Below are 15,716 nucleotides of genomic sequence, written 5' to 3'. Positions count from 1 at the left end.
AACGCGTTGGGCGGGACAGCCAAGAACGGCCAATCAAAAGACGAGAGAACGACACTGAGCTGAGAGGGACAGACACCTTCCACCAAAGTTTCCACGATAAAGAGAGAGCCGAGCGTCTGCTTCGCAGGTGGAATGATTATCTGCCCTCCGGGCTTTGTACCCACTCCACCGCCTTCTCTCCCGAGTCCCCCTTGGCGTCGCCTCCCTCCTCTGTCCCTCGCGCCAGACCGTGCTCTTCCTTCTCCCGCACTTTGCGGTGGCGACAGGAACGCTGTTCGCCTTCCTCACTGCTCCCGATTGGCCCTAGTGTAATCCCTTCTTGTGCTCTCACACCACCCACAACTGGCATCGTGTGCCCACCTGCAGAGGACCATGCCCATGAAGAGCAGCTGAGGGGAGAGGCGGCTTCGAGCGGGCATGAACGAACCAGGCCTGGACGCGGTTCCGCCGTCTCGTCCCTCGATTTTCCTGGCTGCGGGGAGAGTGTCAAAGGTGCGCGTACACCGCGGCTCAGTCGTCAGAGTGGCGCTGGCGGAAGAACCAGTGGCCGCGCAGGGCTCTGCGAAACAAACAGAGACAAAACGAGGAAAGTGCTAAAGCCTTCAGAGGCGAGGCTGTGTTCCTCTTTGCCAAGAACAGGCCGTTCGCCGCCTTCCAGGCTTTCGCCTGCAGCTAGCAGGGCGGGGTCTTCGCGGAAGAAAAACGGAGATCGCCACGCAGCAGATCGGAGGCGAGGGCAATCCGAAACGCATGTGCGACCAGCATCGCTCTCAGACAGGGGGACGAGAACAGACGAAAAGACAGGAAAGGAGAGAAGCGCCCTCCCTCCCCCAACTCGTTCCGGTTCTTCGCCGTCCTCCCCATTTTGCAGTGCTGCGCGAGACGCTTTGGGCTCTTCCTATGCCATTGACCTGCTCGCTTTGAGAGAAGCCACTGGGTCTCTGGGAGCTCTGAAAGACGAGGAAGCACTCGCCACACATTCGCCGCTTTCTTTGCTACCACGACCTTCCAATGAACACCAAATTACGGATACCTCTGTCGGCATCTCCGGCCCTGTTTTCCCTTCACCACCAGGCAAAGGCCCACGAATTGGCGGGACGGACGTCCTGGAGAAGAATAGAGGGAACAAGAGAGAGATCAAGAGAGACGCCACGAGCGCTTTCAACAGAGAGACGAAGAAAGAGAATGCCAGGGAGGTTGAGAGGCCGAATACCGGAGACGTAACGGACGTCCTGGAGAAGAATAGAGGGAACAAGAGAGAGATCAAGAGAGACGCCACGAGCGCTTTCAACAGAGAGACGAAGAAAGAGAATGCCAGGGAGGTTGAGAGGCCGAATACCGGAGACGTTAAGAGGGAGACTGAGAGCGAGAATACCAGAGAGGATAAGAGCGAGAAACAGAGAGGAGGTCTAGGAGAGGGCTGTTTGGATAGCACCTGGGTTGCGGAGGAACTGGGTGACATCCTGATCCGAGCTGCAGGAGGCGGACACATCCAGCTGGGGGAAGAAAGCGACGCTGAGGTGGGGAAAACAACAAAGATAAGAGACAGCCCGAGAGCAGGCAACAAGGAAGCAGACCGTAGAAGCGAGGTGACGGGATGCCCCGAGCTGCCACGCTTGCGCGAGTTGAGCCCCCGTAGCCGCCGAACAGTCAAGAGTGAAATGCGCAAGTGGCTGAGGGAGAAGAAGACGACCGAAAGAGAAGGAGAGAAAGGAAACCCTCAAACAGGAAACGGAGGCGAGGCATGCCAGAAGGGGGGACACCTGACAGAAGACGAACAACAAACGCGCGAAATCTTGCGAATCCTCGACGACGAGACGCGCAACTTGACAAGCAAAGAAACCGCCCACTTCTACCGAGAGAAGATAGGTGAGAATCTTGACAAGTCACGTCCCTTCCTGTCGGCAGCTGGGGGACCAGAGCGCCACGGAAAAGAAATACAACGAAAGTGGACGGATATGGAGAAAAACGGGGAACGAAAAGAACCAATTACACAAAAGCCGTACGAGGTGAGAGGCCCCAAGACGCAGGAAAAAGCCAAAAAACATGCACATCTTCTTGTGAAAGATTGCTCTACAATCTCCAGCGGAATCGAGGGCGCTGCCCGTCTTTCCACCTATCTCCATCCCACATTTCTGATCAGCTACACAAGGTTCTCGCTGTCGTTATCCCCTTTCCACTCCCTCCAAGTCTCTTTCCATTCATCGCTTGTCCTGCTCCTCGCACGCGCCCCACAATCATGCACAGATATATATATATATATATTCGTGCATGTATAAACGAATTTCTGTACGTGTAGTTCTGCTTCAAATAGCGAACGCGAACATGAGATCGACAGACAGGTCTGTCAGCTGTCTCGTAGACGTAAATGTGAGCGATTTGAGGAAACGAGGTTCTAGGTTTTGCTTGGTCCCCGGTAGCCTCCTTCGGGCAAGAACGGCAGAGCTACATCGAGCAGTTTCGCAAGTGTCGCGTTCCCCTCCGTCAGTTCCAGTCCCTGCGAGACCGACTTGTTGCGCAACACATGCAGGCAAGAAAGGACAGGAATTCCGACTTCACCAGAAAACGTTCATTCTGTCTTCTCAGTCGCTGCGACAGCAGGCATCCCGACGTAGTCATGCTTGCATGTATACATGAATACATGTATGTATGCGGAGGCATACCACTTGATGCATAGATGCCGGTAGTTGCACATCTTCATCTACGTGTATCTACTACATATATGCATATGAATACATATATTCGGTTTTGTCTAGACGCATGGTGGGATATATAAGTATATATGCATATATATATATATATATATATATATGTATTCGTTCCCGTCGTCTCTGTAATCGACGCCACTTTCGTGTCCTCCATCAAGCCTTGTATGCCTCTCTCTCTTTGTACATTGACTGCCTTCTCTATTCACTTTTGCCTCTTTCCCTGATTTCCATTCCCTGCTGTTTCTTTGTCCTCTTCCTTACCTTTCCCCGCTCTGTCTCCCTGTTGTCGTCGCCGTGTGTATCCGTTTCTTCCCCGCGGACATTTTGCTTTCTCCCGTTTCCCTTTTCTCCGTTTCAGCGCGCCAGCAGGCCTCCACCGCAGACATACCCATTCTAGAACTGCTGAGCTTCGCGTTTCTGTTCCTCTCTCTGTTTCCCTCTCTTCAGCTGCAGGAGACGACACACAAACTGACGGGGACGGAGAGAATGTTGATTGAAGAACGGAAACTGAATCTTCAACTTGGGCGCCAGCTCGACATCTCCAGTGTCCGTTCACTGCCAATGGATTTCCCACACAGAGCAGGCTCTCTCAACGGGAGCCGGGTCGTCCCTCCATTCTTCTCTTCTTTTTCCCGTTTCCGCTTCCCTGTTCTCTCGTCGCTTCTGTCCCCGCCTTCGTGCCGTCATGTGTCGCCTCGTTCCCGTTTTCCCTCCCTTACAGGGATCTTTTGTTCTCGCGTGGTGTTTATGCTTGAGCAGCCATCTGTAGCCATGAGTGTGTGCGTTTGCTTTCGTAATTCCTTCGTTTCGCAGAATAGGCGGATTGCCACACTTTCTCCGATTCCCTTTGCACTCGCGCCTCGCTGTTGTCGCGATCGGTTGTCGTGGGCTTCGGTCGCCTGCAGGTCTTCTTTTTCCGTGATGTCTTTCTTTCTCTTTTTCGAGCTCGGTTTTTTTGCCGCAGTGGATTTCGATAAGCTTCGACGGAAAGCGCATCTTCTGGTCAGCGTCGCGAAACCCGCCATGGAGGAAGTGCTTCTTCATCCCGGAGGTCCGCCTTCGAAATTTCTTCATTTTCACACGCCGACGCTCTTGTGAGTCAGCGCCAGCCCCGTGCATTCTGTCGCGAGTCTTTTTCTCTTCTCTTCTCTCGAAAGTTTCCGTTCTTTTCCTCGTGAACCCGTTCGCAGTCCCGGTCTGATGGCGGCCGCGTTCTCTCTCGAGGAGGAGGCAGGAGGTTCCTCCAGATGAACGCGACAGGGCAAAAGGCGTTTCCCATTTTTAGTTCCAATTTCGTTTCCTTTCTTTTGCGGCAATTCGTGAGAGCGAACTCGGCTGCTCTGAGAGATTGAGTCACTCCCTCCTTCCGTTCGGCTCTCACGTTTTGCAGGCGATTTGACGAAGCAGAGAAGGAGAAAACGCAAAGCAAGGAAACGGAGGAATCACGGGAAATGCGAAAAACGTGGAACAGGGTGCGCTCAGCAAGCGAGACAAGAAATGAAACTGGAGAGGCCAGGAGTCCTTCCGCACGGTTCGTCATCGGACGAGAGAGAGAATGGGGCTGTTCGCGTCGACCAGCCCCTGCAATGGGGAGGAAACCAGAAGAAGACGTGAACAGCAATTTAAAGCTGAGAGAGAGATTGGCAACGACAGCTGGATCACGCAGACACTGGGCCTCGGCTGGGGAGCATGGAGTTCTCATTAAAGTTGTAAGCTCGACGCCATTATCACTGACGCGCTTGGATCTGACACAAAGTTTCACCAGAACGTGCCCCATTTTACAGTTTTTCCTGAGCCTCGTAGATAGAGCGGCAGTCGTGTTCGTTGGACGGCTGGTTAGATCTTGATTTCTTGCGCACAAGCAGGATGAAGCGCTGAATGACGGTAGAGCAACCGCAAAAAAGAGAAAAGTGAGAAAGGGGGAACGACAAAGAAGACGCACTGCAGAACGAAGGAAAGAAGGGGGGAAATCAGGATGGCGCCCTCTGGAGTTTGGAGGCAACATGATGATCGCATGGAGAACGTCAGAGAAAAAACGGTTTCCTTTCGATTTCTCGGGCATCCGTTCGGTGATGCATCTTCTAGGTGTATCTGCCATGTGAGGAAGTCGAACCTTTAACTAGACAAGTCTCCGCCCTCGAGGCTCGGCTGGAGCGACAGGTAACTCTCGCATTCGTCACGACGGATTCGTTTGAATTCCTCCCCCGTTCCGCTTTCTCCTTGGGGTCGGGTTTTTTCGTCTTCGCGGAGAACACCCTAAACCATGTACACCATATATATATATATATATATATATATATATATATATCGTGAGAGAGACAGGTAGTCGGCAACATACGTTTAAGTTCACGTATAGGGCAATGTATATATATATGTCGTTGTTTAGATGCCCACATGCCTCCGCGTTTTGGCTGTTAATCAGACAACGGGTATCGATCGGATGTCGGCTTTCTCTTTTTGCTCCGATTTTCTCGCAACTCAGGAAAAGGCTTACGAGGACGCGCTAAACCTCCTTGAGAACCAAGGGTAACTCCACTGCTGGCGGTGCCTTTGTTTTGTCCCTAGCAGTCCTGTTTCTTGATCTACATCTTTCTTTCCTCTCTTACCTGGTTCGCTCTCTGTATCTCTCTTTACCTCTGCTTTGCTCCCTCCCCCTCGTTGACTCCCGTCTCGCCGTCTCCACGTTTTCGCTTCTTTCTCTCGCGTCAACTCCAAACTTGTTTCTCTTCGCATTGCCCCGTTCCCTCTTTCACGGCAGCACTCGGCGCGCGTCCAAGGAGGTCGTGTTGAGACATTTTGATTCCTGCTGAGGATTTTCACTCGCTGCGAAGACGAAAGAAGTGACGGCTTCTTCGATTTCCATGAACGGCGGTCTTCTTCGTTTCCCGCTGAAAGAGAGTGTCTTGGCAAAGGGGGTTGCCGCTCAGATTCTCACTTGTTTTTTCTGCGTGGTGTCTGTCGCCATTTTATTTCCCTCTCGTCCGCCGTGTCTCTCGCTAATCTACAGGATGATTGATGAAAGTCTCTTAGATTTCCGGGCAAACCCATGTTTCCATGGTTCTGCCCAATCGGGATGTTTTCGATTATGACTCGCAGACGAGCACATGAAGAGGCAGCGAGAAAAGCGTTTGCAGCCATGCAAGAAGAAAATACCCGGTGAGAGTCTCTCCTAACGGAGAGAAAGGAACGAGGCTAAAACGTAACTACAACGCTCAGACAACCGGGGCAATGGCGCTGCCACCAGGTGCGAAGCATCATATACATGTTTATCCTCTAGTAGAAACGTGTAGAGTGGAGAGAGCGAGAGGAGCATATGGGGAAGGAAAAAGAGCCATCGACGTGGAGAGAGAACGGCGGAACTCGATGCTGCTCGGAGCACCACCGGCCTGTCCGGGGAACGACATCGGTGGGAGCAAACACAAACACTGAAATACCTTCCTTTTTGAGTCTTGCTTTCTTCCACAGCCTTTGCCAGAGTCTGACTGAAAAAGAATTGCAGCTCGTCGACACAGCGGAAAGTAAGGCGCCTCCAAGCAAATCATCATTCCTATGAAGAAAAGAAAGTATATATATGTATATGTATATATATGTTGTATCGATATACATGAGTGTATCCATATACATGGTTGTATCCATCTATGTGTGCAGAGATTTATGCATATATGTGAATTGAGGTGGATGGGGACTCCATGTACAAACACCGGTATCGCTTTAAACATAGCTCTGTTTCTCTAGACATGTGGGTGAGAGACCAGATTGGCAGGATGCAGGCAATGTGGACGTGCTCCAGGATCCGGTGGCGTTTCACTTTTTGTCGACTTTCCTCTAAGCTGTTTGCGTTCCAATGGGTCTCTCCGTTTTTGCTTCGACGTGCCGGCTTGCTAGGTTACCTTGCGGTGCGGCATCGCCTGTTGGACCTCCAAGTTACACACAAAGAGGAGATTGCTCGCCACAAAGTAGGCCGGAGCAAAGGGAAGAACGCCAGCAGACGAGACAGCGAGGAGAAAGAGAGAGGAGCGGAAATGAGAAGATGGGAAACGGTCTTTGTTCTCCGCAGTCGCACCTCCCACCCTTGTTTGGCCTGTCCATGTGTGGGACTGTATTGTCTCCGATAGATACCACCTCTGCAGATTTCAATCTCTTCCTTGCTCACTCTCCCTTCTCACCGTTCGTGTTTCCTCCCTCCTGTGTTGGGACTGCTCTGAGGCGCGCCCGTTCTCTCGCGCTTTCCTCCTTCGTTTCCTTCGCCGCATCCTCGTCCACACGCCCCGCCTTTCGTTTCGTGTGCGGTTCTCTTTTGTCTCCTCGAAATTTCTTCCAAGAACCAAAGTACCCAACTCGAGTGCCTGGCGGCTCTGCTTGCCAGCAGGCAAAAGCGCGACGATCAGCAGGTGACGCACGCCGAGAAAAGGCCAAGAGAGATTTTTCTAGACGATCTGCAGAGCGAGGCGAATACGCGAAAAAAACAGCCGGGGCAGCGTGCGCGAGTGGTGAAGCAAGCGGGAAACAGGCTTGGGCAAAATGCGAGCGGAAGCTCGGGCCAAAACCCTGGAGGGGAACTTGCTGCTACACCGCGAGGCAGTCGGGGACGCTCTCGGCTTCCTGTTTCGTATTCATTTCTCGCCTCCGCTTTCTTTGAACAGCCAGAGAAATCGGCGAACCCACAACTCGCTGCAACCTCGTGTTCTTCTTTTGCTCTTCTCTTTCTTCCTCTTCCTTCTCTCAGGCGATCATTTAATGCCGCTCCTTCCCTGTGGATTTGCCCGCCAGGCCGCGTCGCATGCCCTGCAGTTGAGCCTGCTCAAGAGACAGAAACCGCGAGTCGGGTACGTCGGCGCACCCGAGATCTCTTTGCATTCTTTCGCGAATTTATGTCCTTTGGGACCTCGAGAGAAACAGCACGACCTCCTCCCTTCCCTCCTTACCCCTTACCTCATCCGCCGAGCACACACTTTTCCATCTTTTCCATGTTTCCCGTTGGTCACGCCAAAATCATACACGAATCGTCCACTCGCTCTGCAAATGCATCCTTGTGTCTCTTTTTTCTGGAAAACACATCTGCACATGTAGATGCTACAGACGGGGCGGCCTGCGAGATACCGAAGAAAGGCGAGCGAGTACGGGACGGAAAAGCAGGCGGGGAAAATGAAAACTGTGGGCGCAAAAAACTGACGACGGTGTGCGAACTGACGAGTTTAAAGTTGAGATGAGAGCCCACAGAGATGGGTATGGGCGGTGTATGCTGTGTCGCCTCTTTCGCCTTTCTACGAGCCGCCCTGTGTCTCTTCCGGTGGTTCTTCTTTTGAGTGTGCCTCCTTTATCGTTTAAGTCGAGAAGAGAGAGAGGAAATCGCGGTTGCTTTCCTCGTCTTGTTTTTCTCGCGACTCATTCGCAGGCGAGACGAGAAAACGCTGAAAGAGATGGACGCCGTGCGGGTGAGACTCGGGGCAATTTCAGTCGCTTCTTCAGAAAGCGGCGAATAGCAAAACGCGAAAACCTCAGAAAAAGCACCAAACGCACCTCTAGAGACAGACGGGTTTCTTAACGTGAGGAGTGGTCTTCACGTTATCGTGTCTACACTCTCAGAGACGGCCTCCGCGAAAGGGGACGGGATTTTCTCTCCGTTTGCCGAGCGGACGATCTTCGCCTCGTCACTCTGTGGAGCTCTCCCGTGTCTACCACGACCGCTCTTTCTGTCTCTGGAAAGAGACAGGTATTATTGTTCCATTCTTCTCTAAATACACCTCTGCACTAGTACACATATATATACATAAACATATATATATATATATATATACATATACATACATCTTTATGTATATATATATATATATATATATATATATACATGTATATATGTATATATACTTCTACAGACGTGTGGAGCGTTGTTGCTCCGCCTGCCAAGCTCTCGGTGGGGCTCGTCATGCTTATCTGTGTATCGATGCACGAACTTGTGTATCTCTAGAGAGAGAGAAGACGTCAGATTCACTGATTAGAGACACGCAGTTGAATAAATAAGTACATATTTTTGTAATTTGCCTGCGTCTGTGGAACGAGGGCGAAGCACAGAGTTGGTACCGTCGATGCCACGTGCAGGGGGAAGGGGTGGACTGTAGGTTTCTCCCCACCAAAATGTATGCGACGTTCCCCTGACAAGTCGCGTGCTCTCCAGCCTGAATATCCCCAAATGTATAGATGTGCAAACCCACGTGGAAACATTTCTGTCTGCGTACCCATCTACGCGTATATATATATATATATATATATATATATATATATTTCTCTGTCTCTCACTCCGTACATACTCAGATGTGTAGCCACGACGACAAATACTTACATAGATAAATACCGGTGCATCCGTATATACATATATCTTTATATATACAGAAAGATGGAGAAAGTTAGGTTTAGAGAGACATAGAAGGAGGTATAGAGGGACGGATAGAAACAGCTTTGCAGTTGTCCCGCAAGGTGGCGAGAGTGCAATCATGTCGGATGTTTTGTTGAGTTTCGGGTTCGGTTTGGTGTCTTCTCTTTCCTCTCTGTTTTGCTAGAAGAAACTGGAAGGCGCGCTAACCCGAGAAAAGGAGAGAGCAAACGAGCTGAGGAAAGCCCTCGGGGAGACGCGCGGGAAGCTAGAGGCGTCGGAGCTAAGACGGAAGCAGGAGAGCTCGGGTTTTGCTGTCGACATGCAAGGACTGAGGAAGCGACTGACGGTAAAGCCTAGAAAAGCTGCCGCGTGTAAAAATGTTGTTTTCAGCTTGTATGATCAGCTGGATGGCAAACGAGAAGCGGCTGTTTGAGTATGCCTCCATAAACCCTGAAAGATCATGGGAACTGAAGGAAACCGAAACTTTCAAGGAGGAAGGCCTGAGGGCGACACACTGCGAGTTCTGGTTTTCTCACTGGAACGGAGACGCTTCTGCCTGAGCTTTCAGAAGCAACCAAAGCCCGCGTACGGCAGAGACATGCCAACTTCTCTTTTCCCTGATACTTCGTGGTGCCGTCTCTTCTCTGTTCTCTGAGAAACGTTGAGCCTCTCTCGCTGCGTTGTCTTTCCTTTTTTCTCGCTTTCTTTCTTTCAGAGTTTAGAGGCGTGGACCGACGTACTGGCGGCGGTCGTGGAGCGGCGCGTGCGTCCGGTCCTCTCGGGGCGAGAGCGAGGTAAGCAATCCAGGAGCAAAACAAGGTACCAGAGCCGATCAAGTAAGAGAGGAAAGAGAAGATCGAGAGAAGACAGAAACGAATGACGAGAAAGGAACGGTGAGAGAGATGAGGCGAGAAAGGAATGATTCCACAGAGAAGGGAGAGGATGCACGGAAGAGAAGCGCGCCAAAAGAGAGGAAAGAAAAAGTGAGGAAAACGTCGAGACGGAAGCGAGGAGAAAGGAGAGGAGATTGAGGAAGAAGAGAGAGTCGAAGGACAGACAGAATTAGAAATATCAGGATATTGACATTGCTCTTCAGCTTCAAGCTCCGTGCTTTTGTGTCAGCCGCGCTCCGCCAAGAATGCGAGGAACTGCAGAGCGAGCTGCGGGCATTGAAGACGACTCTATCGAACACTCGCGACAAACAAAACACCAGGCGACAATCGAACTTTCCTACCGACCGTAGCCAACGGTTGCCGCCGCAACGCATGAAGGGAGAACGCTGCTCTTCCGCTTCGCCCTTCTGTCAAACTCTCTCATCTGCTTCTTCTCCATCATCATTTCCACCGTCTTCTTCATCTTCTTCCGCGTCCTCTCCTCCATCCGCCTCCTCTTTTTCATCCTCTTCTTCTTCATCCTCTTCTTCTTCATCCTCTTTCTCTTGTTCATCCTCTTCCTCTTCTTCGTCCGCTTCTTCTTTCTCTTCTTCCTCCTCTGCTTCTTCATCCACTTCTTCTTCATCCGCTTCTTCATCCTCTTTCTCTTCTTCATCCTCTTCCTCTTCTTCATCCGCTTCTTCTTCCTCTTCCTCATCTTCTTCCTCTTCCTCATCTTCTTCCTCTTCCTCATCTTCTTCTTCATCCGCTTCTTCATCCTCGTCCTCTTCAGCTTCCCCCTCTTATCCCTCTTCTTCATCTTCCTCTTCTTCATTTTCGTCATCGTCTTCCTCATCTTCTTCCTCTTCCTCATCTTCTTCCTCTTCCTCATCTTCTTCCTCTTTTCTGTCTTGTCCGCTTCCCATCGCAGATCAGCCCGACTTTCCTGTGGCCGCGTCGAAGCGGAGCGCTTCAAACAAAAGCGAAACGCATGGAGGATATCGGATGTGCATTTTGTTGAAGAAAAAAGAGGATCGCACAGCTTGCGCAGGCGCAAAAGGGAAGGCCGGTGCGCGCCGGTTTTCGTCGTGCACTGGCCGCTCTTCGCCGCCTCCGTTTGCCCGTTGCAGCGACGCCCCGCTGCATGCACAAAGTGCGCGGCCTCCCCAGACGTCTCCACCGTCTTTCACTCCACCTTCATTTCCATATTGTCCATATGCTGCAACGGCTGAATCTCTCTCTGCATCTTGCGTTTTCGCCCCGGCTTCATTTTCACGAGAAGGACGAACTGGAAGAACACTCGTGGATTTCCCGTCGTTCTCGGAGGCTATCTCGTCTCAGGCTCCACAACCGAAGCACTCGCTCGGCCCTTCCTTTCCGTCCTCGCTTCCCTCGTCGTCTCAGGGGGCCGGCAGGAGTCTGCACTGCTTGTCTTCGAAGCGTCACCGTTTTGCTTCCTCTCTTTTTGACCCATGTGCCTCCTCTTCGGTTCCCCTCGATCGTTCCATCGCGTCCACTCTCTCTCCGTGTCATTCTCTTTCATCTTTGCAAGTTCCTTCTTTCCCCTATCCCTCCTTCGTTTCGGACGCGGCTCAGCGCCCTCCTCTTCTTGCATCTTCTGATCCACGTCCCCAGCCACCCTTGCCTTCTGCCGCCTCGCTGTTCAAGTTCACACCCGCCTCAGCCCCTTCTTCTTCCTCTTCTTCCTCTTGGTCCGCCTCGCCATCTGCTTTCTCTGCTCCGACAGGCGTTTCGGCATCCTCTTCTTCTTCTTCGTCATATTCTTCATTTCCTCTCCCTGCTTCGCTTCCGCTCTCTTCCTCTCGGCTGGCCCATTCGTCTTCTCTTCTCTTCTCTCTTTCGTCGAGCTCTGTGCGCCATTTTCCCTTTCCGTCGCGTTCGCTTCCTGGCGACTCTTGCCCCATGGCGATTTCTGCTTCTCTGTCTCCGTCCGCATTAGAGCTTGCCCGTGCGCCTCCTTTTCTTGTTCCTTTGCGAGACGCTTCCTTCTCTTCTTCTCCACACGACGCCTTGTGCACTGACGCTCGACCTGGCTCGCAGGAAAAAACCAACACACAAGGTAGACTGGAAACGCTGAACACCCCACAGGCCCTACGACCGCAATCGCCAGGAGCGCGCCGCGACTGCGAAGAGACAGGAGACACTTTTGGAGCCCAGTGGAAATGCGAACCCCCTCTTTCTCTCGCTGAAGCCCGAGAGGCGGGGAAGAGACTCCGCGGACCGGCTTCCTGTGGCGCAGGTTCCCCTGGTCTCAGTTCCTCAGTCGGTGCGAGGCACTGCGCGCCAGAGTTGCGCTCTTCTCTCTGCAGGCGTCAGAGAGACGCATTCGAGGAGAGCGAGAAACAAGGAGAGTGCACGTTGCTAAAAAGGAGTCAGAGGCAAGCGAGCGTGGAACGCGACGAAACCCGGCGAAACGGGAAACGAGGGGAAGGAGCCTTAGAAACATGTCTCTCAAAAAAGCTGGAAAAAGAGGACGACGAGGAACTCACGTCGGTCCACTCCTTGTCGCCCTACCCGGTGCACGCAAGAGCCACGAGTCGGTTGGAAGAAAAACTGTCCAGCACTTTCCCTCCGTCGACTTCTGCGTCGAGTGCTCCGCTGCCGTCGCCGCTCCTTCCTCCTTTCTCTCCTTCCTCTCTTCCCTCAATGCCCCTGTTTGCCTCTTTGTCTGTCTCGGCGGTTCCGGCACCTGACGCTCTCCCTTCTTCTCATGTCCCCCGCGCTTCTTCCTTGTTCCGAGGGAGCGCGCTCGCCTCGCCTTCGTCCTCGCTGCGCCTCCGCGTCGACGCCAGTGCATCTGCGACTCTCTCGGGAGTCCTCTGTCGCGGTGTTTCGGGGGCCTGAAGGGAAAAGCGGGAATTTCGCTGGCTGGGCGAGGAGGCAACGCGTCGCCGAGGCAGACGTCTGGCGGCCTCAGTGAGAAAGCAGAGACATCCCGGCCCACGAGACGCGAGGAAGGCGCGGAACGGCGGCGCGGGAATCTCGCGGGGGCGGCCAGGTGTACGTACACCCCGGACTGCGGGAGCTCCTCGGGGCGAAGCTTTGAAAGCGTGGCAAACGGCGGGGGGACGGAGGGAACGTTTGCTGCTGGTGAAGTGTTTTGGAAGTGTCAGGAACCGGGTGAAAGAGAAAGGGAAGGAGGAAACGATGAGAACCTGACTGAGCAGGAGAGGAAGGAAGGTAGAGGCAGAAACGCGGCAGAGGAAGCAGAGAAAACCACAAGACACGGAGAGGAAACGACGCGCTGGAAGGTTTGTGCTGCCTCGAGACTCGGCGAGAGCTCCTCAGCGCAGGCACCTTTCTACAGGTGGAGCGGCGGCGCGTCAAAGGAGGAAGCCGGTGAAGCGGCAGAGAAGGAAGAAAAAGGGAGGGCGTTACTTAGCTAGTTGAGCCAGTCGAGGCCACAGAACGAGAACGAGGACACTGGCGTGTTTTTTCCTCGCCAAACGCTGAAACGGATAGGAAGCACCAAGCGCCTTCCAGGTTACTCCTAAGCAGCAAAGAGGCGGAAGAGCGAGAGACAAAAGACGATGGTGAGGAGCTCGGGATGCGAGGACACCGAGAGCGTTCCCAGTCGAGCTGGAATGCGTTTGAGTGACAAAAAACCCTGTCGCGGCTGGAGCCCCAGCAGAGGGCGGTGTCACAGGGGAGGCGCAAATCACCGTTTGGACTTCTTTTCATTTTCATTTCTGTTACGTTTCATCGCTTTTAATGTGAACCCCTGGAGGGTATTCTCGTGTCGCTGCTTTCGCCAGCTACGGGAGGGGCGTTGATCAAGACTCCGCTGCGATCTTGTCACGGGACGTTCGTAAGCTCTCTGTACACTCCTGAGGCGCGCCGCCGCATCGAGAGACAAAATGCGGTGGAGACGGTCGCGTGGATCATCAGAAAGATCCAGCTCTTCGTTTAAAAAAGGCCCCTTTTTCAAGGCATCTCAATCGCTATATTTAGGATACTCAACATGCCTCCAGTTATGAGATACACACGTGCAAGTTCTTATGACGGCTGTACACCGCCGTCTCCCTTGTCAGCTGAAGACCTCCAACAGTGGTTGGATTTCAACACCCTACTACATTAAGGTTATTTGACACCGGTAGGATACTACCAAAGTGAATACCATGATATTCGTATAGCTTGTATACACATGACGGTTGTATATTTATATGCATCTATATGTGCATGTATAAAGAAAAACGAAACAAACCGAGACACACAGAAAGAGCCATAGTCACGGATGTACATCATGCTATAGGAATGCTGGTGTTCGACGCAAACACTCAGATATGAGAACTAGCGTCCGCCTTCTCGAGATGTCTGAACATGTAGCTACAGATATGTAAGTCGGTGGATACACACATTTTCGTGTACGACTGCATGCATAGATATCCTTAACAGGAGGATGGAGACCGTGTCGTTGCAGATCTCTTCCCCAGTCGATCGCTGATGCATCAGGCAGGAATCGGTTTGACTCTGCCCCGCACGGAACGGGGAGAAACGCGAGAAGCTGGACGCTGGCCTGATTCAGCACTGTGTGCTCAGCCTCTCGACAGGGAGACTGCGCACTTGCCCCCCTGGAGTGTCGCCACAAATCAAAAACCTGGAATGGCTGCGTAGGCGGCGTGGTGCGTTCGGCGTTCTTAGCCAGAAAACGAAACGGGAGAGAGAGCCGAAAAAGAAGGTATAAGCCGCCCAGGAACGGAAAACAAGAAGGAGCGAGATAGAGGGGTGAGAGAGGAAACGACAGAGACAAGGCAAGCCAGAGAGTGGGGAGAGAAGCACGCGGTCGACGCGAAGAGAAATGACACGAGCGAGAGGCCAGAAAGCGGCGATGGCAAGACCAAAGAAGTGCCACGGTGAACGAGAAGCAAAAACGACAGGCGGCCGTGAAAGACGGCCCAAAAAACAGAGAAAAAAACGCTGTGGTGAACACAGTTCAAGTCCTCGCGGAGTCTTGATCCTTCCGACTTAATGGGGAAAGAGAATGCGAAGCAATGAGGGGCCATGGTATCTCATATATTCTCACGCACGTGCGTTAAAACGTAAAGGCATAAAAGAAAGGTGAGATAGCAACTGTCTGTACAAAAAAGAAATAAAACCGTTCACATGCACGACCATTTCTTTTACATCTCCCGACTTTTACATATATATATATATACATACATATATATATTTATACATATATATATTTATATATATATATATATAAAACCCGAGATGGATGTTTGTGTTAACATTGACAAGGTTACAGATTTATATTCTCCGTTGGTGGGACGTAGCAACGGGAGCTGGCGTGTATGCCAGCGTCTTCTGGCTCTTTCCCTCTTCTTCGATTTCGGCTTAATTCAGTGGAGGAAAGAAATAGCCCCCCCCCTATGCAAGGACGCCTGCGCTCGCTGTGCATCTCCCCCCTGCAAAATGGGGTGTTTATCGACAGAAGACCACAGCTTTTCTTCAGAGACAAACAGGAGGAAGAAAGGCGAGGCATGAAGACGAGGAAGAAGAGAGACAGAAGACGAGATGCGTGAGAGGGAAGAGGAAGGAGGAGAGAAAGAAAAGACAGAGAGGCAGAGAGGAGAAGCACGAGAAAGAAATGCTCAGCGAATGCGCGGAAAAGAGGATAGAAAAGAGGCGCAGCGGCGACGAAAACAGCGGAAGAGAACGAAAAAAAGGCGGGGACGCACCGAGAAGGATTCCGAATGCGAGGTGAGGACTGACAGAGTAAGGGTGAGTAAGGCTGAGAGA

General features: G+C 52.1%; 1 protein-coding gene across 1 annotated transcript; it reads right to left on the bottom strand.

Moving 5' to 3' along the window:
- Positions 1-10,384: 10,384 nt before the first annotated feature.
- On the bottom strand, positions 10,385-11,878 carry NCLIV_057880 (hypothetical protein; the record flags this gene model as incomplete). Its single annotated transcript, XM_003885344.1, has 2 exons — positions 10,385-10,755; positions 11,593-11,878. 2 exons carry the CDS (start codon positions 11,876-11,878, stop codon positions 10,385-10,387), a joined length of 657 nt encoding a protein of 218 aa, XP_003885393.1.
- Positions 11,879-15,716: the final 3,838 nt, after the last annotated feature.

The sequence above is a fragment of the Neospora caninum genome, chromosome XI (assembly GCF_000208865.1).
Source record: "Neospora caninum Liverpool complete genome, chromosome XI".
Lineage (NCBI taxonomy): Eukaryota > Apicomplexa > Conoidasida > Eucoccidiorida > Sarcocystidae > Neospora > Neospora caninum.
Note: the sequence above shows the minus strand (reverse complement) of the source record. Positions and strands in the feature narration are given on the sequence as shown.